Genomic DNA, 23,907 nt, shown 5'->3' with positions numbered 1-23,907 from the left:
AACTAGGAGCCCGGTCATGCTTGGAAATAAGCGAACGTCTGAGCCCTGGAAATTAAATCCAGATTGCAGATGCCGCGCTGTTAATGGTAGTCCCTGTATGTCTACTACGAGGACATGACTTATAATGAATTTGCTAAATAAAATATTTTAAGTATATTTAAATGATACACTTTGCGCACCTTGTCTGATTAATAAACTGATACATTCAATACTTATCAATGTACCTATCAATCTTCACACTTGAGAACGCTCTACAGTGAGAAAAGTATACTTATGTTGCTGAAGAGCAGGAAAAGAAGTGGCGGTGTTGAGCCCAGGAATTGACTTATAGGTGTGGAAAGGAAGGGCAGTGAACTACAGAAAAGACTGTTTAGACGGAAATGTAGCTCAGAAAAAGATTATAAAAATGTAAAGCTAAAGTATCTTCAGTTATTTTGTTGAAACTGTTGAAGATTAGGTTAAAGAAGTTGAAGCATAATGCTTGCCTCTGGTCATGAAGGTGACAACGGAAAGACATAAGATGGAGGAGGCACCCCGATAACCGGGGCAGGGTCCTCCTCCCTCCCTGTGTAAGGGGGAAGGATGATCATAAGCTCGCCAAAGGGAGACAAAAGAAAGGGGCGGGACAAGCCGCATATAAGCGGCTGGCGCGGGCTGCATGGTACTTTGCAGCCCGCAGCAGAAGGATATCCGTGCCCGCCGACACTGGAAGGATTTTAGTTTTCGTTGGGTCACCTGGTTTCGTTGAGGGGTTGCAGGGCGTCGTCGGAAGCAGGAGCAGCCAGCTCGAGGACCAAGGTGAAGCCCGCAGGTCCCGGTGTAGGGAGCAACGCATCGTCGTCTGGAATTCGGGAGCAGCCCAGCTGAGGTCAGAAGGAGCCATGGTGACTGAGAGAAACTGCACAGGGTCAAGAGAAGAGCTGGAAGGAGCAGTCCAGCAGTGAGGCGTCGGCAGGCAGCGAGGAATGCCTGGAAGTCTGGAAGTGAACGGATCAGCTGTGCAGAGCGGCCTACGAACGAGGATCACGGGGCGTTCCCAGAAAGAGGCGGCTTCCCAGTAAGGTGACAAAGGAGGAGAGTTGGGCAGAGAGTGCCTGCCGGAGGTAATACTGTGGTGGGCATCAGGCCGCCAGGGGGAAACAACCGAAAAATTAATTTTAATAGCCCGAGAACGAGTGAACAAGTTTTAAATACTGCGGGGGGAAGCGTACAATAAAGTGAACAACTGTGCCGGGCTGCCGGAGTGAATCGGCAGAAACAATTTTAACAACCGTGCCTGCATCGGGCCATCTGGCGGAAATATAAGATTGCCATTCAAATAGTTGTGACCACATCGGATGCCTCGTTGGGGCATCAGAGATAATTTTGCACGTGGGACACTAGTGGTGGACAAAATAGGGCTAAGTGAGCAGCAGAAGCCTGCAGGGACTGGAGTGTGAGCTGCGCAAAGCGGGCTCAGCGGGGTGAAGCCCTACAGCACAAACCCTCTGGGAGTACGGTGAGCTGCGCACAAAGCGGCCTCAGATGGGAGAAGCACATTAGCACGAGTTTGCCAGGAATACTGTGAGCTGCGCAAAACGGTTTGCCCGCAACGGGTGTAATCAACGAAAGACTCTAGCAACGGGGATTACGAATACAATCTTCAATCAAACTCAAGCAGGATGGTAATTTGACTGAGTGCTTTGAACAAAGCATCCGGCCCGCAGTGGGTGAAGGTGACGAAGGTTGAGGCGATTGGGCGTAATGAAATATGTTGATGAAGAGACCCAAATGCGGAGGGAGAAGAGGGTGCCATTCGTCGTTGTGACCGAGGGGTCGTCATGTTGCACTTGATTGGGGCTGTTTTGCTTTCTGCCAGCCTTTGAATGAGGGAAGGGGCAACTTCAGGAGAAGGTGATCAGTAATGCAGGTCTGCGGCCTGAAACCGCCTTGTTCGGCTTTGGTGCACGTGGGGTTCGCCTTATTGTACCCTGCAGATAAGGGCCTCACAGGAGTTAAGGTACAGGGGTCGGAATTACTCTGGCGGGCGGAATGTGAATAGTACAGCGTGGTTCATCTGGATTAACAGTCTGGGTCAAAGAGTACATGATTGCACAGGATTGCTGCCAGGGGTAGCTTAAGAGGCAGTGGTTTATAGAATTAATGTTGCTAGGAGTTGTTTGTTAAGTACATCAGGGGCAAGCTTGGAAGTGCGGGGGACTTAGTGGCCGAGGAAGGTATTCATGTAGTACAAAATGGCACTATACGCATTATTTATGGGGTCTTTTTCACTGTTGTGTGGGAGTGCCACAAGGGAAATATTACAAAATGGCGCTATACGCATTTTGCATGGCGCTTTCCATGATGTATGGGAGTCACGTAAGGGGTAGTACATAATGGGGCTATACGCATTATTGCATGGCGCTTTCCAGAGCATATGGGAGTGTCACGCAAGGGTTAGTACAAAATGGCGCTATATGCAATTTTGCATGGTGCTTTCCATGATGTGTGGGAGTGTCACGTAAGGGGTAGTATAAAATGGCGCTACACGCATTAGTGCATGGCGCTTTCCATTGGATATGGGAGTGCCACGATGAAGGAATTACAAAAGGGCGCTACACGCATTATGGCACAACGGTCTTCCAAACCATGACGATGTTAGGTTGTTTGTTCAGGCCATACGTAGAACAGAGGTGGGGTCTGTTAGTTTTAATGTAGGTAAATCTTGCGGGCGTATCAGATTGTAGGCTCACTTGTTTGCCGAGGTAGCTCACGGTTGTGGAACACACTTGTATTGGGCTAGTGCTGCGCAGGAAGCACCAGCAGTCCGCCAACGTAGGTGGTGCCTTTTAGTTAGGTCACCACTCTACCTAGCTTAGTGGTTGGTTAGAGTGGAGAAAAAGTGTTGTTTGGGGCGCTTGGCGTATGGGCATGATCAGAGTTCAGTAGGCCACCGCAGCCAATATCGGGCCGGTTGGAGCTTACAGAAGGCGATGTTAAGCAGTACCACTTTTACATGGTTAAAGCCAGACACGGGCACCGGGAATCGCGGGCGAATTTTGTGAATACAAGAGTGGAGACATTATGTGGCGATAGGGCTCCACGAACCCCTCCATACTATGATACAGGATTGCGTGATGGGGCACAAATATTGCATTTGTTTGGAAAAGATGTTTGGCAGGCCTCCATACTATGATACAGGATTGCGTGATGGGGCACAAATATTGCATTTGTTTGGATAAGAGGTTTGGCAGACCTCCATATTATGATACAGGATGGTGTGAAGGGGATACAAATATTTCATTTGGTTGGATAAGATGTTGTGGAAGGCACAGAAGACCTAGGTGCGGGGAATAATCAATACAGGTGCCTGTATGATTAGGCAGAGTTTCGTAAGTTTACGCCATACGTTATGTCATGATAGGGAAGTGATAACTTGAGGTACCTTGCTATGGTATTGCTTGCAGCTGTACGCTTATGGTAGTACTGCTGGGCAGGCAGCCCTCTTAATTTAGCGCCTCACGTTTTGGTACGATATGGCAGTTATTTTGCACCTATACACATGTTTTTCAAGGTGCACTGTTGCCCCATTCTCCATCAGCGCAGGGGGCTACCAGGCAGGTTTCAATTGTGATGTAACTGACTAGTTTATCGATTAGTCACATTTGCTCCTTTTGGGAGCAGCGCTGGGTGCCCACGGCTGCAATTGGAGGGTTGGCCTGAGCCCTGAGACAACAGGGGGTGTCAATGGGGGCATATGCACTAAGTATGGTTAAGGCACCATAGGGGGAGAAGGTCGAAAGGAGGGCCAGTGCGCTCAAAGCCAGGATTAGCAGAAAAGTATAAGGGTGCTTTTGGGGAAATGGCTAAGGAGATTCGCTGGCATACAAAGCATTGCTTTGAGGGGATGTTACATTAAGGGGGTGTTGCTTCTGAAAGTGCTTAAATTAACATCCAGGACAGTCTGGTCAGAATTTTGAAAGGCTTCCGGCAACGAGCACACAGGGGGAGACACTGGTTGAAACGAGCAGCATTGATAATGCAGTTTTGAATACCCTGGGAAATGGGTTTCGCAGCAAAGGGTTGGGACAAAGTCAGCCTTTTTATCCCACACGCCGAGTGAATAATGAGCAATGCACAGAGTCCGAAGGGTTCGCAGCTAATATATAGAGGCTGAATTGGTACAGGTTTTAAGGAGTTTTCTTCAGATAAATCACAGGGAACGCGCCGGCCGTGGATCCCAGGTTAGACATGGGAAGCTGGTAAGGGGCAGCTGGGCAAGAGTTAGTTGTTACAGGGACGGAAGCAATCAGTAGGGATTAAGCAGAGTTTTAGTTCAGTAGTGGGTACGTGCTTCACTGATCAAAGAAGGTGGTGGGGTGTACAGTTGGGGAAGTATGCAGGTTCTCACTACAAGTACACAATTGAGGGGGAGGTGAAGCACGTGGAACTCCAGGTAAAGTTATCCTTCATGACTGTCCCTGGGAATAACATTTCTGGAGTAATGATTAGGGACATGGGCCGGGCATGTCCGAAATGGCTTAAAGGGGAAAGGCCCCGTTCTACAAGTAGCAGTGGTGTGGGGGCATCTGTTAGTTAACAATGTAGGTGTTTTGCTGGGACTATGGCCGGGGATCGGCGGCTTCCATATGAAATAGAAGCAAGGATGGAGGTCTAGTTAAAAAGAGGAAGGTTAAGCCCTTCAGGGGCACAAACGGCACTCCTCCGGCCCAGTAGGACATCTGCAAGGGCAGACAATCCACCTGGATTGGGCTGGGAGAGCTTGGGGCCAACATGATGGAGAAGGGAAATGAGAGCTCATAAAGGAAATTGTAGTGTTGGGGCAAAGTAATGGACACTACGAGGGGTAGGTTTAAAAAGGGATATTAATATTTATTATGGTAATAAGTAATACTGATAAAGGGAAAGAGGGAGGCAGGCTGCTCAGCGCTGCAGAAACTGGAAGATGTTATAATTCAAGCCGAGTTCCACATTCCAGAACACAAGCAGAGAGCTTGTGTTTACTCCGCCAGCAGGGAAATATGACATGAGGAACCATGATGTGGCCAGGCAAGTCTCTTCAGTCAGGCACGCTTCCTCTCATGTAGCTGAGATGCTACACATCTCTTCCTTTACAACGTACAGGAAACGACAGCAGAACTAAAAAACAAATTTTAAAAAAACAAGTCAAACGCACTCTTCCACCCGTTTTGGTAAGCGATATGTACTTCCCCATCTGGACTTGCAACCAGTATCTCTGGAAGGAATTTACAAGGAAACATCTTTCGGTATAGTTTTAGCCCCAGGTGTACTTCTCATCCTCTTCACTCCAACATCACCACCACCATTGTCTCCATCTTTCACGCTCAAACTGACATTCTCACTACCACTACTTTTATATTTGCTGTCCTCACATACCCAAATCCTCTCGACATTCCAAACCCTTCCATCTTCTGTTCTGACAGCATGTCGAAATGCCTCTGACTCTGATTGGCCTAGACCACTTACACAGGCCAACCCTAAGAGCGGGGGGGGGGAGATGAATCCTAACCAACTTCCCCAGCACAGAAGCCATATCGTACTTGTCATTACGTCCTCTCTTATCAAAGATAGTTTTGTTCTTCCTTTGAACTCCTCTGATCTTATCACATACTGTACCAAAATCCTTTTCCACCCCATTACCTTTATCTAGCCACAAAGGAGCCAATTTAGTATTGGCCTTCCTTCCTCTGCTGAGTTCAAAAGGTGAAAGACCAGTGCTGGAATGTGGTGTGAAGCGATGAGCAATCGCCTTTTCCTTGACCGCTTCCTCCCAGTTCAGACCATTGGACCAAGCCATTCTCATGGTCTCTTTCAATATCTTGTTGAAACGTTCAACCATTCCATTAGTCTGGGGGTGATATATAGAACTGTTTTCTGCTGAATGGAATATTTATTACAGAAATCTGCCACCTCCTTGGATTTAAACTGTGTACCATTATCAGAAAGAATGCTCCCTGGGTATCCTTCCCTCTCACAGATGGAAGACAACACATCAGTCAGTTTTCCCAATAATGCTAGATGCAATAAACACTCCCACCCACCCAGTGAGGAGATCAATAACCACCAAGCAGTGTTTCTGCACTCCGTTACTGCTCACTGGACCTAGGATATCCATGCCCACATCCTTCCATACTTTGCTCGGAATCTCAGTAATCACCATAGATTGTTTCGCATCCATTTTTTCTCACTATTACAGCAAAGAATACAGTCTCTGATGTAGCGTTCGGTGGGCAGTCATAATGTCGACAGTAAAAATGTCGACAGTCAAAATTTCGAAAAATAAATGTCGAAAAAAATAATGTCGACAAACAATGTCGATATTTTTTCCAAATTTTCTATTTATTGTATGAATAAATAAATATATATAACTAAGATGTGTTGAGTATGGGGGGTGTGGGGGGGTGGCAGGGGGTGTTGGGTGAGAGGGGTTGGTGGAGACACCCTCATAGTAAATGATACTCTTTATTTATTTAATTATTGAATAAATAAATAAATATATAATTAGTATGTGTTGAGTATGAGGGGTGAGAGGGTGGCAGGGGGGTGTTGGGTGAGGGGGGTTGGGGGAGACCCCCCCATAGTAAATGATACTCTTTTTGGTTATGTATTTATTGAAAAAATAAATAAATATATAATTAGTATGTGTTGAGTATGAGGGGTGGGAGGGTGGTGGTGGGGAGTGTGGGGGGGTTGCAGGGGGGTGTTGGGTGAGGTGTTGATAGTTCTAAGTGACATTTTTTTGTCGACTTTTTTTTTCTAAAAAGTGACTTTTTACATTATAAGTATAGGATGTCGACATCATTGTTTTCGACATTTTTTTTCGACATTTTTGTTTGTCAACATTTTTTTTTTCGAAATTATGACTATAAACCGTAGCGTTCTATCTGCAAATCACATCCGGACCACCAGAAGTTGTTTCTTATCCTTTGTTTGGTCTTTATAATACCCTGGTGGCCTTCATGTCCAAGTTCGATGACTCAATGACGTAAACTTGAAGGAGGAATTATCTTATCTCCTCATGATGAATTTATCATGCACATACAACTCGTCTGCAACAGACCAGAATGCCATCAAATTTGCATTTTCGAATTTTGACTTGCTCCAAGGACTTTGACAATTAAGTTATTCCTTCAAACATTTGAAAGTTTCATCTTCTCGTTCAGCATTTTCCCATTCAGTCTTTGAAATAGATGCTGCCTCAATGCTCAAAACGACTTCCATGTCATCTTCCCCATCACTGATTTCCGAAACATTTGTTAGACAGCACTCAGCTGTGACATTCTGAGCTCCAGGCACATAGAGCACTGTGTAATTGAACTCTTGAAGAAGCATCACCCACCTCCTGATTCTATTGGAAACCTTGTCCAGACCTTTAAACATAAATACATGGGTTAATGGTTTATTGTCTGTACGAAATTTGTTGCCCCATATGAAACTCCTGAACTTTGCAGCTTCCCATTTTATCTCCCAATGCTTCTTTCTCAATTGCAGCATAGTAACCTTGAAGCGAATGCAATTAAAACTTCACGCCCTTTATCTTCTTGAGTGACAACAGCTCCCAGGCCAACATTACTAGCATCATTCGTGATGATTGTTTTCCTACCACTGCAGAAATTCTTCAAGGCTGGATCTGACCCTATTGCAGCTTTAATGAAACAACTCTTCTTCACAGTCGTTGTTCCACTCAAAGCTCTTCCTTTTGAGTAATTCCCGTAAAGGAACATTCTGAAGTCCGTCTTTCCTCTGCATCCCACGTACCTGAAAGAACAAGAACAACATTATCATCACACTTAACGAGGAGAATCCTGCTTCCATCCATCGTTCCTCCGGTCCTGTGGACAGCGTTTTGGCGGCGTCATCTCCATTCCGGAACGCCGCATCCTGGGAAGAAAAGGAACGAAGGGAAAAGACATTAGTAAGCATCCTCGTATCCCGATTCCCTAAAACAGCAAGAAGAGTCAAACGCTTACCTCGACTCGAGCAGCTCATGGTAACTTCCAGCTCCGCAGCACGCCATCGACCTACAAAGGGAAAAGACAACACAGGTTAGGCCATAAAGGACAAGAAGGCACTGCACGTTGCGCTTTACTCACTGCAACTTATTCTCTCAGCCGGCAGCCATACTGGGACATTGCGGCAGCCTGCAAGAGACAAAGAGAGACATAAGTCAACATAAGAAAAAGCAAACAGTGCCGTGCATCGCGCTTTCACTCACCCTTTAGCGCTCAGCTTCCCTAAGCAGCACGACACCATCTCCGACCCCTTCCAACACCTAAGAGAGAAAGGAGACCTCATTAGGGGGCAAGAGACAAGAAAAGGACAGTTCAACAAACCTACCTTGTCGGGCTGGAGTTGCAACAAGCCCAGACTCATTGTGCCCGCACCAGTGGAGCAACTAGGTCGCGTAGCGCCCACATCAGCCGACGCACCCCTGCAACGAAGAGCAGGACGGAGAGTACATAACACAAGAAAGCAAGGTGAGGAGAGGACATAGGGGAAGGTTTGGTCCTCAAGGGAAGTGGGGGTCAAGCACCCAGAGACTATAAAGTTAAATCTGGAAATCCTGTATTTCAGACCCAGTCCCCAGTCTGAACAGATTTCAGGGAAGGGTTCAAGATCGTGAATGGGCCAAAAAGGCTGATTGGCGTCCCTGTGGATATCAGGTGAGCGTTACACTCCTTTTCTGGGAAAACCTTCATTCCAATTCTGTTGGCTGTCTCCATGACCGCCAGACTGGCTTCAGAGCTGCCAGAAGCACGGAAACTGATCTTCTGAACATCCGTGAAGATCTGCTCTCCAACCTTGATTCTAACATTCCCTCTGTCCTCATCCTCCCCGATCTCTCTTCTGCCTTCGACACGGTCAACCATACCATCCTGCTCAACCGTCTCCGTGAAAACCTGGCTATCACTGATCAGGCTCTGGCCTGGATGACCTCTTTCCTCTCAGATCAACCCTCCCAGGTCCAACTTGGGTCCTTCCTTTCATCCATCTTCCTCTCTACCTTTACCTGTGGTGTTCCTGAGGGGTCTTACCTCTCGCCCTCGCTTTTCAACCAATACTTGGCAACTCTCGCCCACTGCATTGGCACTTTCTGCTCAAATTTCCAGTGCTACGCTGACGACACTCCACTCCTTTTCAGGCTGTCCTCTGCCACCGCCTTTCCCTCTCTCATCTCTGATTGCCTAACTGCCATTCAAGATTGGTGTGTCGCCAATGATCTTTGTCTGAATGCCAGCAAGATGTAGATCCACCACATTGGCACACCTTCACCATCATTTCCCCTCACTCTCTGGCTGGCCTCCCTTGGCCCCCTTCATATCCCAACCTGCGAAGCTAAGAACCTCGGGGTCATCTTTGACTCCACCCTTTCCTTCCACGCCCACACCCTTATTTCTGAGGTCTATAAAAAGTCAAATTTCCTACTGCACCTCCTCAGAGGTACTCTGCCTTTCCTCTCCTTCCCCCAGAAGCTCATGGTATCCCAAGCTCTGGTTCTCTCTAGCTTGGACTATTGTAACAGCCTCTTTCCAAATCTACCTGCCTCTACTCTCCACCCTCTGCAACTAATCCAGAACAGGACTGCGAGATTTGTCCTTGGCCTCAAGCCCTGGGATCGTATCTCTCCAGCTCTGAAATCTCTCCATTGGCTCCCAGTGGATGCAAGGATTAAATTCAAAACCCTCTGCATTGTCCACAAGGCTTTCTGGGGCCTGGGTCCAAAATAGCTTCAGCTATCCATCCGCAAATACCTCCCCTCTCGAGCTCTTCGCTCCTCTACCTCCAACTCCCTCCGGGTCAGTCATTTATCAAAGAAATGAGCTGGGGGTAGATCTGTTTTAGGCTGGCTCCTCCCTCTGGAACAGCCTCCCTGCCACTCTAAAACTTGAGGAGAACCATCTCCGGTTCCGGAAGCACCTCAAGACCTTCCTCTTTTCTTCTGCCTTCGCTCCGCTGTTGATCTGTTCTCTCTTGGCACCGTGCACCTGGCCACCCTCTGTCCTCCGGGACCAGGTAACTGCTCACCCTGCCACCCTCCCGCACTGCCTCCGGGCCACCCCTTGCACTGGGGTCTGTATCTGTACCCATTATCAGACCTACCCTGTCTGCTGCCTTAAACCTAGCACTTGCAAATTCCTGACTGCACTACCACTGTTTGTTGCCTTTATTATTTAGCAGCAGTCTTTACTTTTTCTCTCTTAGGTTTGCTGGATCTAGGTAGGATTTTCCAGCTGTGGCAGTGACATAGCAACACTTGGAAGTTTATCCAGGTTCTTATCAGTCATACAGGTTAATACTCCGTGCAGGGGTACCTGAAACAAGAGACATAATGGCAAGTAATTACTTTTTTTATTTTGTATTATGCATATAGTTTATATTCAATGAAGAACAAACTTTTGCATATTTACAAAAACATATAAAGTAAAACACTGTAGTATCATATTTGTTCTAACAATACAATAGTGTTCCTAAAATTCGACATCTAATAAACCATTTAATAATTTCATGTCATATGATTGTAAAAAATAAAACCAAAGATTCTCTCAGGAGTCACCAATTTCCATATATGAAAAGCTGCAGCATTAACTAATACTGATTCAGCCCCTATCAGCGCTGCCCAAAATTGATCCCTGCATATGTTCTCAATTCATCTCGTAAATCCCCCATATCCTTTAATATAAAGCGGCATCAAAGCAGGGCAAGCAGTCTGTAGGTGTTTGCTTGTTTTGGTACTTAACACAGTGCCTACACACAGTCTTGTTCATTCCCATTCCACTTACTCATTTCTTTTGTGCGCAGAACGTTCAACCTAAGTTGCATCGTAAAGCGCCCGACTGCTGGGTTGGACCATTTTAATAAGTAACTTTTGGGTTTCCCAATCTTAAAACCCTGGTGTGAGAATTATCTATACCTCTGTAGGTCACTCAGTCTATCTATATCTATATCCATGACCATCTCTATTGCTTGCTTTTTTTTATTAACAACTCGCAATCTGGACGTTCACGTATTGTGTCCATAGTAAGGCCTGATTTAAGCAGGTAGTCTTCCGTGTAGTTGCGCAATTCTTTAAGAAAGGTATTTAAACTGCTTCCTTTCGTCTCTTTGTCCAATAACTGTAGAAGATAGTTTGTTCCTGATTCCATTATGTCCATTTTCAAGTATAGCAAAACCTTTCAAATTGGCCACAATGTGAACAGTGGCTGCAGATCATATTCCAAGTGCAAGGCCTCCACTGGGGCCCCTCTGGGCATATTCATTATGGAGCGAGGTAGTTTGCCCTCCAGTTTCTGGAACCACACAACATCCTTGAATGGCAAGGTCTTTAATGCATAGAGGATGGCTGGGCATATACTGGTCTTGTATATTTGAATGTAGCCTTCTATGTTGCTGCCACCATTATGTTCCACGTAGGATTTAATGGCTACCCACCTCCTCCAGATCTTAGTGTCAATATGGTCCTTATATTGCGAGGCTGATGGTGAAGATTATATAGGGACGCCCAGGTATAATACTTCCGTTGCGCTGTCCAGTATGGTTTTATCCAGATACCACTTTGTTTGCTTTAGCTTCACACGAGAGTCTTTCAGACACATAGTTCTTGTTTTAGCTTTGTTTATAATCGTGCAGTTCTCTTTAGCATAGATGTTTGAAGCATTTAGGGAGCGCTGGAGAAAATCTGCGTTTGATCGAAGATAATGATATCGTCTGCGTAAGCTAAAATGACGATTTCTGCACCATTTATATTTGGAGCGAAGTTTCTAGTGGTCTTTAATGCTTGCTCCATCTCAGTGGAATAGATTATATAAGATCGGGCCCAAAGCACAACCTTGTTTGAGCACCTCACTGTTCGGAAAATATTTTTCCAAGGACCCCTCCTGGTTAAGTCGAACAGCAACAGTTGTGTTCCTGTATAGTAGTTGGATGAAATAAAGCAAGGCAGGGTCAGTGCCCCATCTTTTTAGTTTTGGCCAGAGTCGACTCCTGGAGACCAAGTCAAAAGCATCTGAGAAGTCCACGTAGCAACAGTACAGTTTGTTCTCCCCTTAAGGCCATAGTGCCCACAAAAACTGCAACATTGCTATGTTAGTTGTTGTGTTATGGCCTTTCCTGAAACCTGTCTGGCACATGCACAGTATATTTTTGTTTTCCATCCACTTGTTTAATTGCTCCAAGAGCACTACGGCAAATCATTTTTGGCAAGAATCCATCATCGCCAGCAGTCAGTAGTTATTATGATATGTTATGGCATTTATAACATGCCTATACATAAGTGTTTCAAGGCGCGACCAGATAAGGGAGGGGGGACAAAGGAAGGACGGACAACGATCCTACTAGGCCAGGTATCATTCAGATTGCGCAAGTGCAGGGGAAGGAGGAAAGGGGAAAGTGGAGGGGGCAGGGGAAAGGGACAGTGCAGTACATGGGAATAGAATAATAATAAGTAAAAGTAACGCCCAGCAGGTGGGAAGTGCAAAGGTAAGTGCAGACATCAGGTGTCAAGTGCTGGTAGTGGGACTGTAGGATACAGAAACAGTCTCCAAGTGAGGGGGTTGGCAGGCAGTGCAGGTGTGTGTGACAGGCGGGGGAGGGACCTGGGCCCGAGATCAGAGGGTGGCCAGGTAACAAGTGCAGTTTCAGTTTCAGCCAGGAGGTCCGCAGGGGAAAGGAGGAAAACGAGCAGAAGCAAAGAGAGGTTTTGAGGTGCTTCTGGAACCGGAGAGGGTAGTACTCAAGTTGCAGGGAGGCTGTTCTAGAGGGAGGCCCCAGCCGAAGAAAGAGATCTACCACCAACTTGTTGCTTGGAGAAGCGACTAACTCTGAGGGAGTTGGAGGCGGATGAATGAAGAGCTCGAGAAAGAAGATATTTAGGAAGAGAGTTGAAGGTATTGAGGCCCCAGGCCCCAGTTGGTTTGGTCTGTCCTCCTTTAGTATAGGCACCAAGATAGATTTCCGCCAGCTCTCTGGCAGTTTTCCACTTTTCATATTTTCCTGAAAGTTGGTGTCACTATTTTTACCCAGAGACAAGGGTCCGCTTTGAATACCAGGTTAGGGATGCCGTCTGGCCCTGGCGCTCTCGTTTTTGCTTTTATTATTAGTCTTTATAGATGAGTTTCTGTGAATTCTTCTTCCAGTTTAGCTCTAGAGTAGGAATTCACTCCGCACCATGCGGTTGGCTCACCCAAATCCGACTCTGGCAAAGAATGACCATTAGGAGAGTATAGTTCTTGGATATGTTCTGACTAACCTTCCTCTGAGATCGCATTTAGGTCAATTTTTGGGGATAGATCTCTGAAGCTGTTAAAATTTTGCCAGAAGTTGACCTTGTTATCATGTCTCAGCCATGTAAATAAATTCCGCCAGTTCAGTCCTAATGGATGCTTTGTATGTTGTTTGCCAATTCCTATGTTTTGTGGCCAAATTTCTCATCATCCTCTATTTGGGTTCCTGGGATATTTCTTATTCTTTTCAGTGCCATCTTGTCCCTGCAACGTTTTCTCTTTATTTCTTGGATGATGGTATCAAATAATTTATGTTCATGGTCCTTGAAATTTTGTGTGTTTTCCTTTGCGTTTTTTTCATGTCTGGGGCCGATGTCCTTAATTATCACTTCTAGATCCCAATCTGTAGTAGTGAGTAATGTATACAGATTCTCCACTTTCTTTTTTAGTGCCTCGTTCACCCACTGAATAGCTTCTTGTGCCCAGCGCAGTCTATTACCTGCCGTAGTTGGTATTACTTTGGCACATTTCTGTGGTTCTTCCTAGTTATTCCTTTGCGTAGTCGTCCATCTTGGAGTGCCATGATCACTCGCCCCCTCGCGAGTTACTACTATGGAGCTACATGTAGCTCGTAATCCCACATCCACTACTACATAGTCAGTTAGTGATGTCACAATACCATTTGACCATGTGTATAGTAGGTCAGACTCCTTACTCAATTGCATTCCAAAAGGTTCCATGTCAAAGTATTGGAACATTGTCTACCAGGTGTAAGCTTGCCCCAGGTTATTACTGTTTGTTACTTGTAGCAATCGCCTGTTGAAATCTCAGGCCAGTACCATGCTGCCTAAAGCTGTGATTTCCAGCCAGTGAATAATGGCGTCCGTAATTGATTGTATTCGCTTAGTCAAAGCACCTCCTGGAGGGGCCATAGATGTTAATGTTTTTTCTGTCGAATTGCAAGGATCTTGAAAGATGTCCATTAGTACATTAGGGGATTTGATTGCTTTTATCCATCGCGCAAGTTTTAAATGGGCATTAGCTCCTATGGCGAGGCCCCACTTGCCCTACCCATTTTATATCCTATGGCGTTGTTATATAAAACATGATACCCATCAATGTGAAAACCTTTGGTGCTCCATGTTTCTTGCAGCAAAATATATCTGCATCCTTCAACAGTGACTGGCCTTTTGGGTGCAACAGAAATTAGTTATGTCCTCTTGTGTTCCAGGAAATCCAACACAGTTTTGAGGTGGATTTATCTTGTCAATTTGTCCCACTGCTAGTGTTCGTTGGCATCCATAAGGTGGAAGTGACGACTGTGGGTATTGCCGCTGAGCTGAGTTTTTGTGAAGCTCTTAATGCTTCTCTTTCTGTTGATTGGTTGATGTTTGCGCTAGTTTTTGTGGCTGTTCGCTGATTCAGTTGTATGATATCCGTGTGATCAGGCAGGGTTTCCCCGCCCCCCTGCAGGCTCTGTTATTTTGCGCGTTAGTGGCCATCTTCATTGTTGGCTCAGTTTTATTTAGGCTTACATTTTGTTTGACGAGCTTGTTACTTGAAACTTTGCCTTACTCCTCCCACAACGAAGTCTGCTGATTAGTTCCAAAACTTCCACTTTTCTGAGGTCCCCTCCCTTTGCACTCGCACATGTTTATTTGTTTCATGTGGGAATGTCTTCAATGGAGGCGGCTCGTATGCTTTCCGCAGTGTTTTTTATTTTGTTTATTTTTTAAGACCTTCTTTAGTTCGGTAGGTAGTGAGATTGTGGTTTAGCCTTACCGTTTTGCGCACTGGCCTCTGCTGTCTGTGTTGAACCACTTTCCCTTGCTTTTGTTTCAATTTATTTCCTCCAAATATAATGTCCGCTCCACTTCGATCACTTCCGGATTGTTTATCTTTATCGTTGACAAGAGTGTCCACTTAATAGTGCGGTTATGATGTCCAGGAGTTTAGTTGACCATTTTTGGTTAGCTCCAAGGGCCTTCCTTATGGAGGCCATTAGTGCGGCTTGCACATCTATCTTACATTCCAAGGACATCAAGAGATTTTTCGTTCCAACGTCGTCAGCCATACTTGTTTCGTCTACAAAGTGTGACTCGTTTGCCTCCTCGGAGGAGAATATTGTCATGTCTGGCGAATAGGACAGGCTGATGCCCTCATTTGTCTCTGAGTTGTTAGTATTTGGTAACTTTTTCTCACCCCCAATGAAGATCTTTGCAAATTGGTAACTAGATTCAATAATGAATGGTTATCTATTGTATCTGGCAATCGCTTGTCTTTGTCCACTTCACTTGCTTCTGATGAGTGCCTATTTAGGTGCTTGTCTTTAGTGCCACAGAAAGCTGTAATGTCTGCTTGTGAAGGCTGATCGAAGTGTCGTACCTATTACCGCTGCGTAGATTGGGGCGTTTGTGTTGTGCATTTCCATTCCGCACTTGCCCTTTCCCCCGTCATTATTTAAAGTGGGCTCCCATTGTGGCTGCCGACCCAATGTATTTTCCCCTTCACAAGGGTAGCACAAATTTGTATTCTCTTGTTACTTATGGCCTTAAGTGGCACCTTTTGATTAGCTCTCTATGCATGGGCGCTTATCCAGTCTTTGCAGCAGTTATAATTATATTATGTATGGTCTGCAAGTGGCTCTGTCTTGTTTACTAAGTCCCAGCCGCCCACTGGCGATGAGATAGTTTTAACATACAATTCAGTTCCTTTCTGCAGAATTAACAAAAGCCTGCCCCGTCCCTGCGTCCACCAGAAACACCGGAACACTTTGTCTCACTCTGGGCTCCGCCTGCTGGAGCACTTTTGTAGGCGAAAATAAATGATGAAAACAGACTCCAGTCTGTTTGCACTGCGAGGCACTAAAGCAACTGCTTTAAAGAGGCATGTCGGGAGATGAGGGTCTGCATTCTAGCATTCTGGCACAGGAGGGATGAGGAGGGGGTGAAGGAACAGGAATTTGGGCCCTCTGAGGTCACCAGCGTTAGTTGGTTTTGGGTTCTCTTTTCCCCATCTTGACAGGGTAAGATCGTCTTTGTCACAATAGTAACTTGATGCTTGTTTCTTTTTATAAATCCAGCTCACGGTTTTCAGACTTTCCTTGACTGGCACTTCCGTTACTAATGTTTATATTTTGCTCATGGTGAATGGCTACCTTTTGGACCTCTAAAATATATGCATCTAATGTCAAGTACTTGAATTCTTCAGGATTTCCATATAGTTCACAAATTGGATCTTTATGTCTGCACCCCGAAAATATGGGATGGCTTCCAATCTTGATAGTTGTGGGCGGCTCATTTCTGATCTTGCCACATTTCAATGGGATTTAGGTCTGACTTTGTGGATACATCATTTCTTCGTCTGCAGTCATTCATATGTATCTTTTATGGATGCTTATTTTCATTGTCTTGCTGTATGATACACTTTTAGTTCAGCTCACTGGTGGATGGCCTGACGTTCTCCTCAAGAATCTTGGAAACAAAAAGTTTGATTGGTTTAATGGTGACAAGCCATCCATGTACCTCATCAGCAAAATAGCCCTAAATGAAGATTATTATTCGACAACCATTATATTTCTCATTGAGGACAAAACCTTCTACCTTTCATACCTCCCTGTTTAATTTAGGGCTAGTAGCAACGTTTTGTTTTTCATTGTTGTTTCCTTTTGAGACTGCCGTTTCTTGCATCCAGAAAATTACTCTTTTGTTAAGGTCCGAGAGTGGCTTCACTCCAACAGTCCGTTCCAGTAGTCAGCTCAGTTAAGTGATGTGGCATTCTTACCTTTAGAGGGTCGAGTGTACCCTGTGGCAACACGGGATGTGGAAGAGTGTATGAATGAAATGAAGCTGTTTTGAAAATATACCTGACCAAAATTCTGTTTTGCTGAAAAGAAATTGGAGAAGATAAGGTAACCAGTGTTTACGAATAGGTCCTACAATCTGTACATTGGTTAGGAATTTTGTAATCCTAAAGTCCCATATACTCGCTCCTTAGATATGAGACAGGAAACACTTAGACAGGCAGCTAGTCTGATGCTGTACCTTTTTGTGTTTCAGCACATCAGAATGCCTTTCAAGAGTTGGAATGAATCTGTTTTAACTAAGCCTAGTTCCTAGTGAGCATGTACTAATTATGATAAAGAGGAGATGTAGGCAGGGTTAAACATTTCAAGTTGCAAGCTACTTGCCACGTCAGTTCTATACATACAACACCTAATCACTAACTCGCCAAGAGTGAGTTAATGTTGCCAATGGCAAGTTAATTTTGTGCTCTTATCTAGGCATTGGTGTTTTCTGTTCATCTAGTTGATTAACTGGTGGTTTTGGTAAGCCTGATGGTGTAGATAAGGACCAATTCTACTTGCTTGCATTTTTTTGTGTTCAATGTCTAGGCTCCAGATCACCATTACCTTTGGTGGTGCTGATTCACTATTCCCCCCCAGCCCCCCCAGGTTGTGGGTGGATGCTATACCTCTCCTTCAATCTATTATGAATGTACTTTGAGCATTCCTGGGGGTATGCTGTTGCAGGATGCACTTTTGCGAGGTAACGCAGATATTGAGTGCATCTACTTTAATAAAAAAAGGTTGAATGCACTGAATTTCCATCTAGGTACTATAGGATTCTGGTTTGTTTGTGGGGAGTCCATGGAACCCTCTTACAGGGGTGTCTGTGCGTTATTCAGCAGTGAGTTTAGCAATACAATCTAACTATTTTCTGTTTTTAAATTTACTGTCTGTGAGGCTAGTCAAAAGACCCTGCTGGATGTGAATTTTGTCCTCCAGTCTGTTGGTTGATGAATTCTAGGGTATCGTTAACACATTGATTTGGATCATGTATGTCGTGTACAGTGTGCTTACAGAGTGTTCAGGCTTCAGAGATTTAAGGTTCCTGCCACTTCGTCAATCACTGGTAAGTGGATGCCCAATTTTCTGTCTTATTTCTGAGAACCATATTTTCAGGAGGAATGTATCTTGATATAACTTTGCACATATTCCCCGGTTGGCCCTCTAATCCTAAAGAACTCTGGTACCTTAGTGCCTTGCTCTTGTTAAAAAGGTCAGTACCCTGTTAGATCCCTCTCATATTCAGAAGAGGCTGCACATTGCTTATGTAGGTGAGTTTTAAAGACACATTTTACATTTACCTTCTCTGTCCAGAGAACATTATTTTAGAAATCCTGTAGAAATAATGCTCTATTGAAGTGTTTTTTTGTTGTTAAGTTTTTATAGATCAGTGGCTTCATCCTAGTTATCCTTCAGCAACATTCTTGTTCGACTCAACTATCAGATGAAAACTGAACACGTCTATTACCTAAGGCCAGAGTGCTCAGCAAATCCTTGGTTTCTATTCTGGAGATCTTTGTACCTAATGGATGATTTGAAATTTAGTTCTTGGAGAGAAATTAGATCATTCCCTCCTGGCTAGTGTGATTGTAGTCTTGAATTTCACCTTTTGTGGGCCATTTCTGACAAATGATTTTGTACCCCTTTACAGTCTGAAACACAACCATAATAGCAAGTCTCTACTGCTCAGATTTATTTTGATTGTAGCAAATTTTCCACAAACAAGTATGGTGAAGAAAAAGCAGTTTCTGAGCTTTATGTAGGGTGGATTCTAACTGGTCACTTTAATATAGCTTTATAGACCTGCAGCGAGGGCCGTACCGGGCGTTATGGCCCTAACAACCGAGTTAATGGCCCGAGCGGAGCGAGGGCCTTTAACGAGGTATGAGGGGACCATAACGCCCGGTACGGCCCGAGCTGCAGGTCTTTAAAGCTATTAGAACACCCTGAGGGCCCGATTCTGAACTTGGCGCAGTGAATGTGCTAAAAAGCAGGATTCACTGCGCCAAATCGGTACGCTCAGCCTCCACCAGTATTTTCAAGTGAGCCTGGGCGTCCTCGTAGTGCACAACAGTGCACCTTCAGGATTGCGCCTGTTTGTCATAACGGTCGCAATCCTGAAATCTCAGCAGCATTTTTGTAAATAACGACATATTTGTTAATTTACAAAAATGCTGCTGAGAACATGGGTGTATATGAACACTTTCATATACACCAAAGCAAGCAGCTTTCACGTTGTATTCTGCAATGTTGAAGCTGCTTACTTTGGTGTGTATGAAGGTGTTCATATGTACCGTGGGTGTATATGAACACTTTCATATACACCAAAGCAAGCAGCTTCAACGTTGCAGAATACAACGTTGAAGCTGCTTGCTTTGCAAACACCCGGGCTGTAATCAATCTGCGGGCTATATCAGTGGGTATAGCCCGCAGATTGACCAATCGGCTCCCAAGAAACACCACTAGGGTGTTCTAATTGTGCTTATAAAACATGCTTTTCTTTTGCAGATTCCTTAACTCCTAAATACTCATTGTCAAATTCATTCATCTTTTCAAAAGGCACAGAGTTGGATATTCTAATTATAAACCATATTGGACAATTAAAGTTCTAGTTTTGTGTCAAAAAGATGATTATGAAGACACATTATTAACAGAAATTCAATCGTGTCACAAAGTCTTTGCTTGACATGTAACTTAAGAGCTATTCGGTTAGCGACCCGACACAGAGTGTGGGATCCCTAAACCCAAACAACGCTTGTGGGATCCCAAAAACCTTAGACGGTTAACTAGGGAAGTCCTTAAATATTGGTCTTCATAGTTTGTTTCTCAGCCCTAGTTTACTCTTTCCTTCCCTAGATGGCCACCTCTGTTTAGTGTGTATTCTTCACACTTGTCCTTGGGAACACCCGTGTGGTTTTCCTCTCTCCGACAAGGAAAGGAGCCTTTCAGTTGAGATACTAACCCATTAACACCATTATTGTTTAGCCCCCACTTTTATTTCCCTGAACACTTGAAAGCGAAAATCATTGATACTTTGCTTGTTACGCTGCGCTAACCTGATGCCCTGAAAATCTATGAATGACACCGATATTGATGAGCATCATTTACTGCTAAGTAATTTATTCTTTGCTCTTGGATCTCTCGAAACCATGACTCCAGTCACATTTAAATGACCTTTTAAAGTTGGTCCAGTATTTCAATATCTCAAGACCTTGACTGATTCTGAATAGTTGAGAGATGTGAACCATCTAAACACAAATTTCAAACATATGACATTGTAGAGTTAAAGAATGGTGTCAACAAAATGCAGCAGAGCAAATTTACCAGCTTTTCTCTTCACTCCTACAGCCACATTAAATCTCCTGAGAGGAATACATTCTCTGAAGGGTAAAGTTGGAGATGATGCAGCATTTTGGGGTGATAGTCAAACACAAAAGCACACATGCAGCTAAATTGTCAGGCCCTCACAACACTTATTCACCAACACGAACACCATCAACGTCTGACTCCACTTGAACTGGCATCACCATTGTTTATTCGGTGCAAGCCTAAGGGACATGTCCGGTCTTCTGGCCTGCAAAAAGCATCTAGGAGGTAAATTGTCATTTATCTATTCTTATTGTGAATAAACAAATTGCTTGGAGGCCAGTAGACCTCATCTGCCCTTGCTTAGTGCTTGCTTTTTGTCACTAACCTATGGAGTGTTTATCAAACCCTGTTTAAAAGTCTAATGCCCCCTACTAGATGGGTGTTCTTTCCTAACATAAGGGGTTGCCCAATGTTTTTTTCTGTTTTATTTCTTGCATTTGTTTCTAGTTGTAGATTTAGTTTCTTTAAATAATTACTCCTTTTTCATCCTAGATTCAACCTAGTCCATTAAAAATCTCCTCTGTAGAGGAAGTGATGAAGGAATCTAAACAGCCCAGTTCCAAACCACAAAATGACATTGCACCGGATACTGCACTTCCATTAGATAAGTCTGAAGGTAAATATGGTTATCACATTTTAAAGCAACCTGCGGTTCTCAAAATTGTTTTTCTCATTTAATGGACCATTTTTCATTGTGAAACTTATGTAGAAAATGTGTGTCACTTTATCAGTTTAGAAGACTTGGGGTGAAAGTCCTAAATTCTTGACTCTGAATTCCCTGTCATTTTTTATTCTCGCTTTTCACTTTTGTACAGGGCATCCCTAGCAGTGTATCTCTGTATTTTTGTTCCCTGGAGTTGCCTAATGTTCTGCTTTTATAGTGTGCCTCATCACAACTGTAGTGGTTTCAGAGTGCCTATCTTGTCAGTGAAATGGTGTGCTTTGCTTCCGCCTGGGATATCCAGACCTTGGCCTGCTGGAGGAGAGAAAATTTGCATGAGGAAGAAAAGGGATTGGGATTTGAAATCATGATAGTTGCTACAAAAAGTGGGAGAGATACAGCAGAAGCTAGGTGTATGTTGCTCTTACTATGTGTATCATAGTGGTGTAAAAGGGAGGAGGTGAATGTGCCATAAAGCGTTGGGGTAATTGTTTTTCTTTAAAATGATTTAGTTCGTACATACTTTTTCATTTCTTGGACATTTCTTTCACTGTTTCAGTTAGCTCTGGTTCTAAGAAACAAAATGCCTGACTTTTATCGATCTGAGAGTTCAGGGCTGTCGGTTCAGAATGGTGCTGATTTCATGATCTTTTCCCAAAATGTTATTATGATGAATATCAGCTTTTTATCTTGCCCCAGCAGTATTTGTGGCCATTGCTCTTCTGGGGGTGTGCACTGGGTTTTGTTTCCAGGGCAGATTTTGAGAATTCTAAGTTAGGATGTGTTGGGAAAGTTTTTCTTTTGGCAACTTCCACATTCGTTTTGCTTTGTTTTTGATCCTGCCCTGACTTTTTGAAGGGAAGTGTAAAGCTTTCAGGTTCACTTCTTTTATGATATGTTATTTATAACGCGCTTAATACCCAGAGGTTTATAAGCGCGCACCCGTGGATCGAACCTGTGTCATTCCGTGTCGTCTTGCTTCCCAGGCGAGCATGCTGCCGCTGAGCTATCCTCCCGGGACCTAAGGGTTTGCTCATTATTATGGGCAAAATGACTAGCTTCAGACTGTCAGCACCGAGAAACTTTGTTTCTCTTTGAAATTCCTGTTTTGTTATCAATTTCACACAGCACTGTACAGTGCAATGTGGCGTTACTTTGTGTCAATCCCCACCCCCAAACCTTTTTTCGAATGGATTGTCCTCCCACGTATTCCTCATCTTAGATAATCTGCCAGCTTGCTGCTTCTTTCTTCGGAATTTTGTTTTCAACAGAGGGCGCTGTGCTCAAGGCCGTGTAGCTTTAGTCCCTCGAGGGCCGCTGTCGAGTGTCGACGTCATCCCTCGTATAAAGGGCTCGAGCGCGCCCGTTGGTCTCAGTTCCGTTTTTCGGAGCTTCTGCCTCATGTTTCGAAACGGTGCGTCAGTTCTTTCATTGAAAATGTCTTCATCTTCCACTTCTACCACACCCAAGACGGGTTTTAAAAGTGTCTAAAGTGCGGAAGGAAGATGTCCATTACGGATCCTCACCGCAATTGCCTTTGGTGTCTCAGCCCTGACCATCGGGTCGACGAGTGCGGTTCGTGTCAGGCGTTGTCGAATAAGGCTCTTAAGGAACGCCAAGGTAAGCTAGCGGTGGGAGGAGTCTTTTAAGTCTGCAAAAAGACAAAGACTCGAGTAAAGTAGAAAATCTCGTCGCGAGGCGGTCGAGGTCGAAGAGTCGCTCAAGGAAATCTTCCTCCTCTGCATCTAACAAATCGAAGAAGCGACGTCACACATCTTCTTCCTGTTCCTCCTCCTCGCCTGACAGAAGGTTCATTTCATGTCCTTCTAAGCATGATTCTTCCAAAAAATGGGAGGCCTTTAGGGCTTCAATGCTAAAGATTTTTGAGAAGGTGGCCCAATCCCCCCGCCCCCTCAAAGTCGCGTGAAGAGCATGCCCCTGTCCACTCCAAGAGTGACAGAGGGAAATCTAAAATTGTATACGCAAAATCCGACAAAGTCGAGGACGTCCTCGGAAGATGATTCTCCAGCGCCTCATGAAACAAGACAAAACCTTCGGTGCACAAATAGTTTAACAGAGGACAACATGGCGTCCTCGGGCATTGTCTCGGCACGTCCTTCGACGACTACGTGGAAGCCAAAGATGGCGTTGATACCTTCGACCAGTGTCGAAGCCTCTCTACGACATCAAAGCCTTCCTCAATGACCTCAAGGATTCCTTCGAGCATATCGAAGCCAGCGTCTATTCCATAGACCCTTCGACGGGGACATCTTTAATACCGATACCCAAAACGACATTTATGGCTAAACCTAGGTCAATGGTGCCACCTTTACCAGAAATCTTCCATCCTCAGCCCAGGCAGGAATTTTTTTAATCTGTCTTCTATTTTTGAAGAACAATCCCCTGATGAAGAAATTAAATCAGCTGGTGTTAGATTTGGGACAAGAGAAGTTCCTTAAGAATTAATAGACCCAAGTAGCAAAATGGCTGACCTTTGACTGCCTACAATTGGCCAGTGGCCTAGATACCTCACCTGAGGTAGAATTTGAAAGACCAGACCCTACTGACCACACAGAATCTGGGTATAGGAACCTCATGGGAAGAGTCATCCAATTCATGGGGGGGCAAGACAGTGTCCCCGAGTTACGATCAGGATGACATTACAGATATTATTGATGAAGGACCTCAGAAGGATCCGATCCTTCCTTTCCACATAGCTCTACAAAAGAGTTATGGCAAATTGGGAAATCCCAGAATCTTTACCAGCTGTCAATTAAAAAAATTGTGGG

General features: G+C 44.6%; 1 protein-coding gene across 1 annotated transcript in view; it reads left to right on the top strand.

Annotated features, from left to right (window-relative positions):
- IMMT (inner membrane mitochondrial protein) overlaps positions 1-23,907 on the top strand; it is a 946,894-nt gene that overhangs the window by 207,976 nt on the left and 715,011 nt on the right. The window contains exon 4 of the mRNA XM_069632176.1: positions 20,950-21,073. Within this exon, the coding sequence (XP_069488277.1) occupies positions 20,950-21,073 (124 nt within the window). The remainder of the gene's footprint in view (positions 1-20,949; positions 21,074-23,907) is intronic.

The sequence above is a fragment of the Ambystoma mexicanum genome, chromosome 6q (assembly GCF_040938575.1).
Source record: "Ambystoma mexicanum isolate Mex_15411 chromosome 6q, UKY_AmexF1_1, whole genome shotgun sequence".
Classification (NCBI taxonomy): domain Eukaryota; kingdom Metazoa; phylum Chordata; class Amphibia; order Caudata; family Ambystomatidae; genus Ambystoma; species Ambystoma mexicanum.
This window is presented reverse-complemented; position numbering and strand designations above follow the sequence as displayed.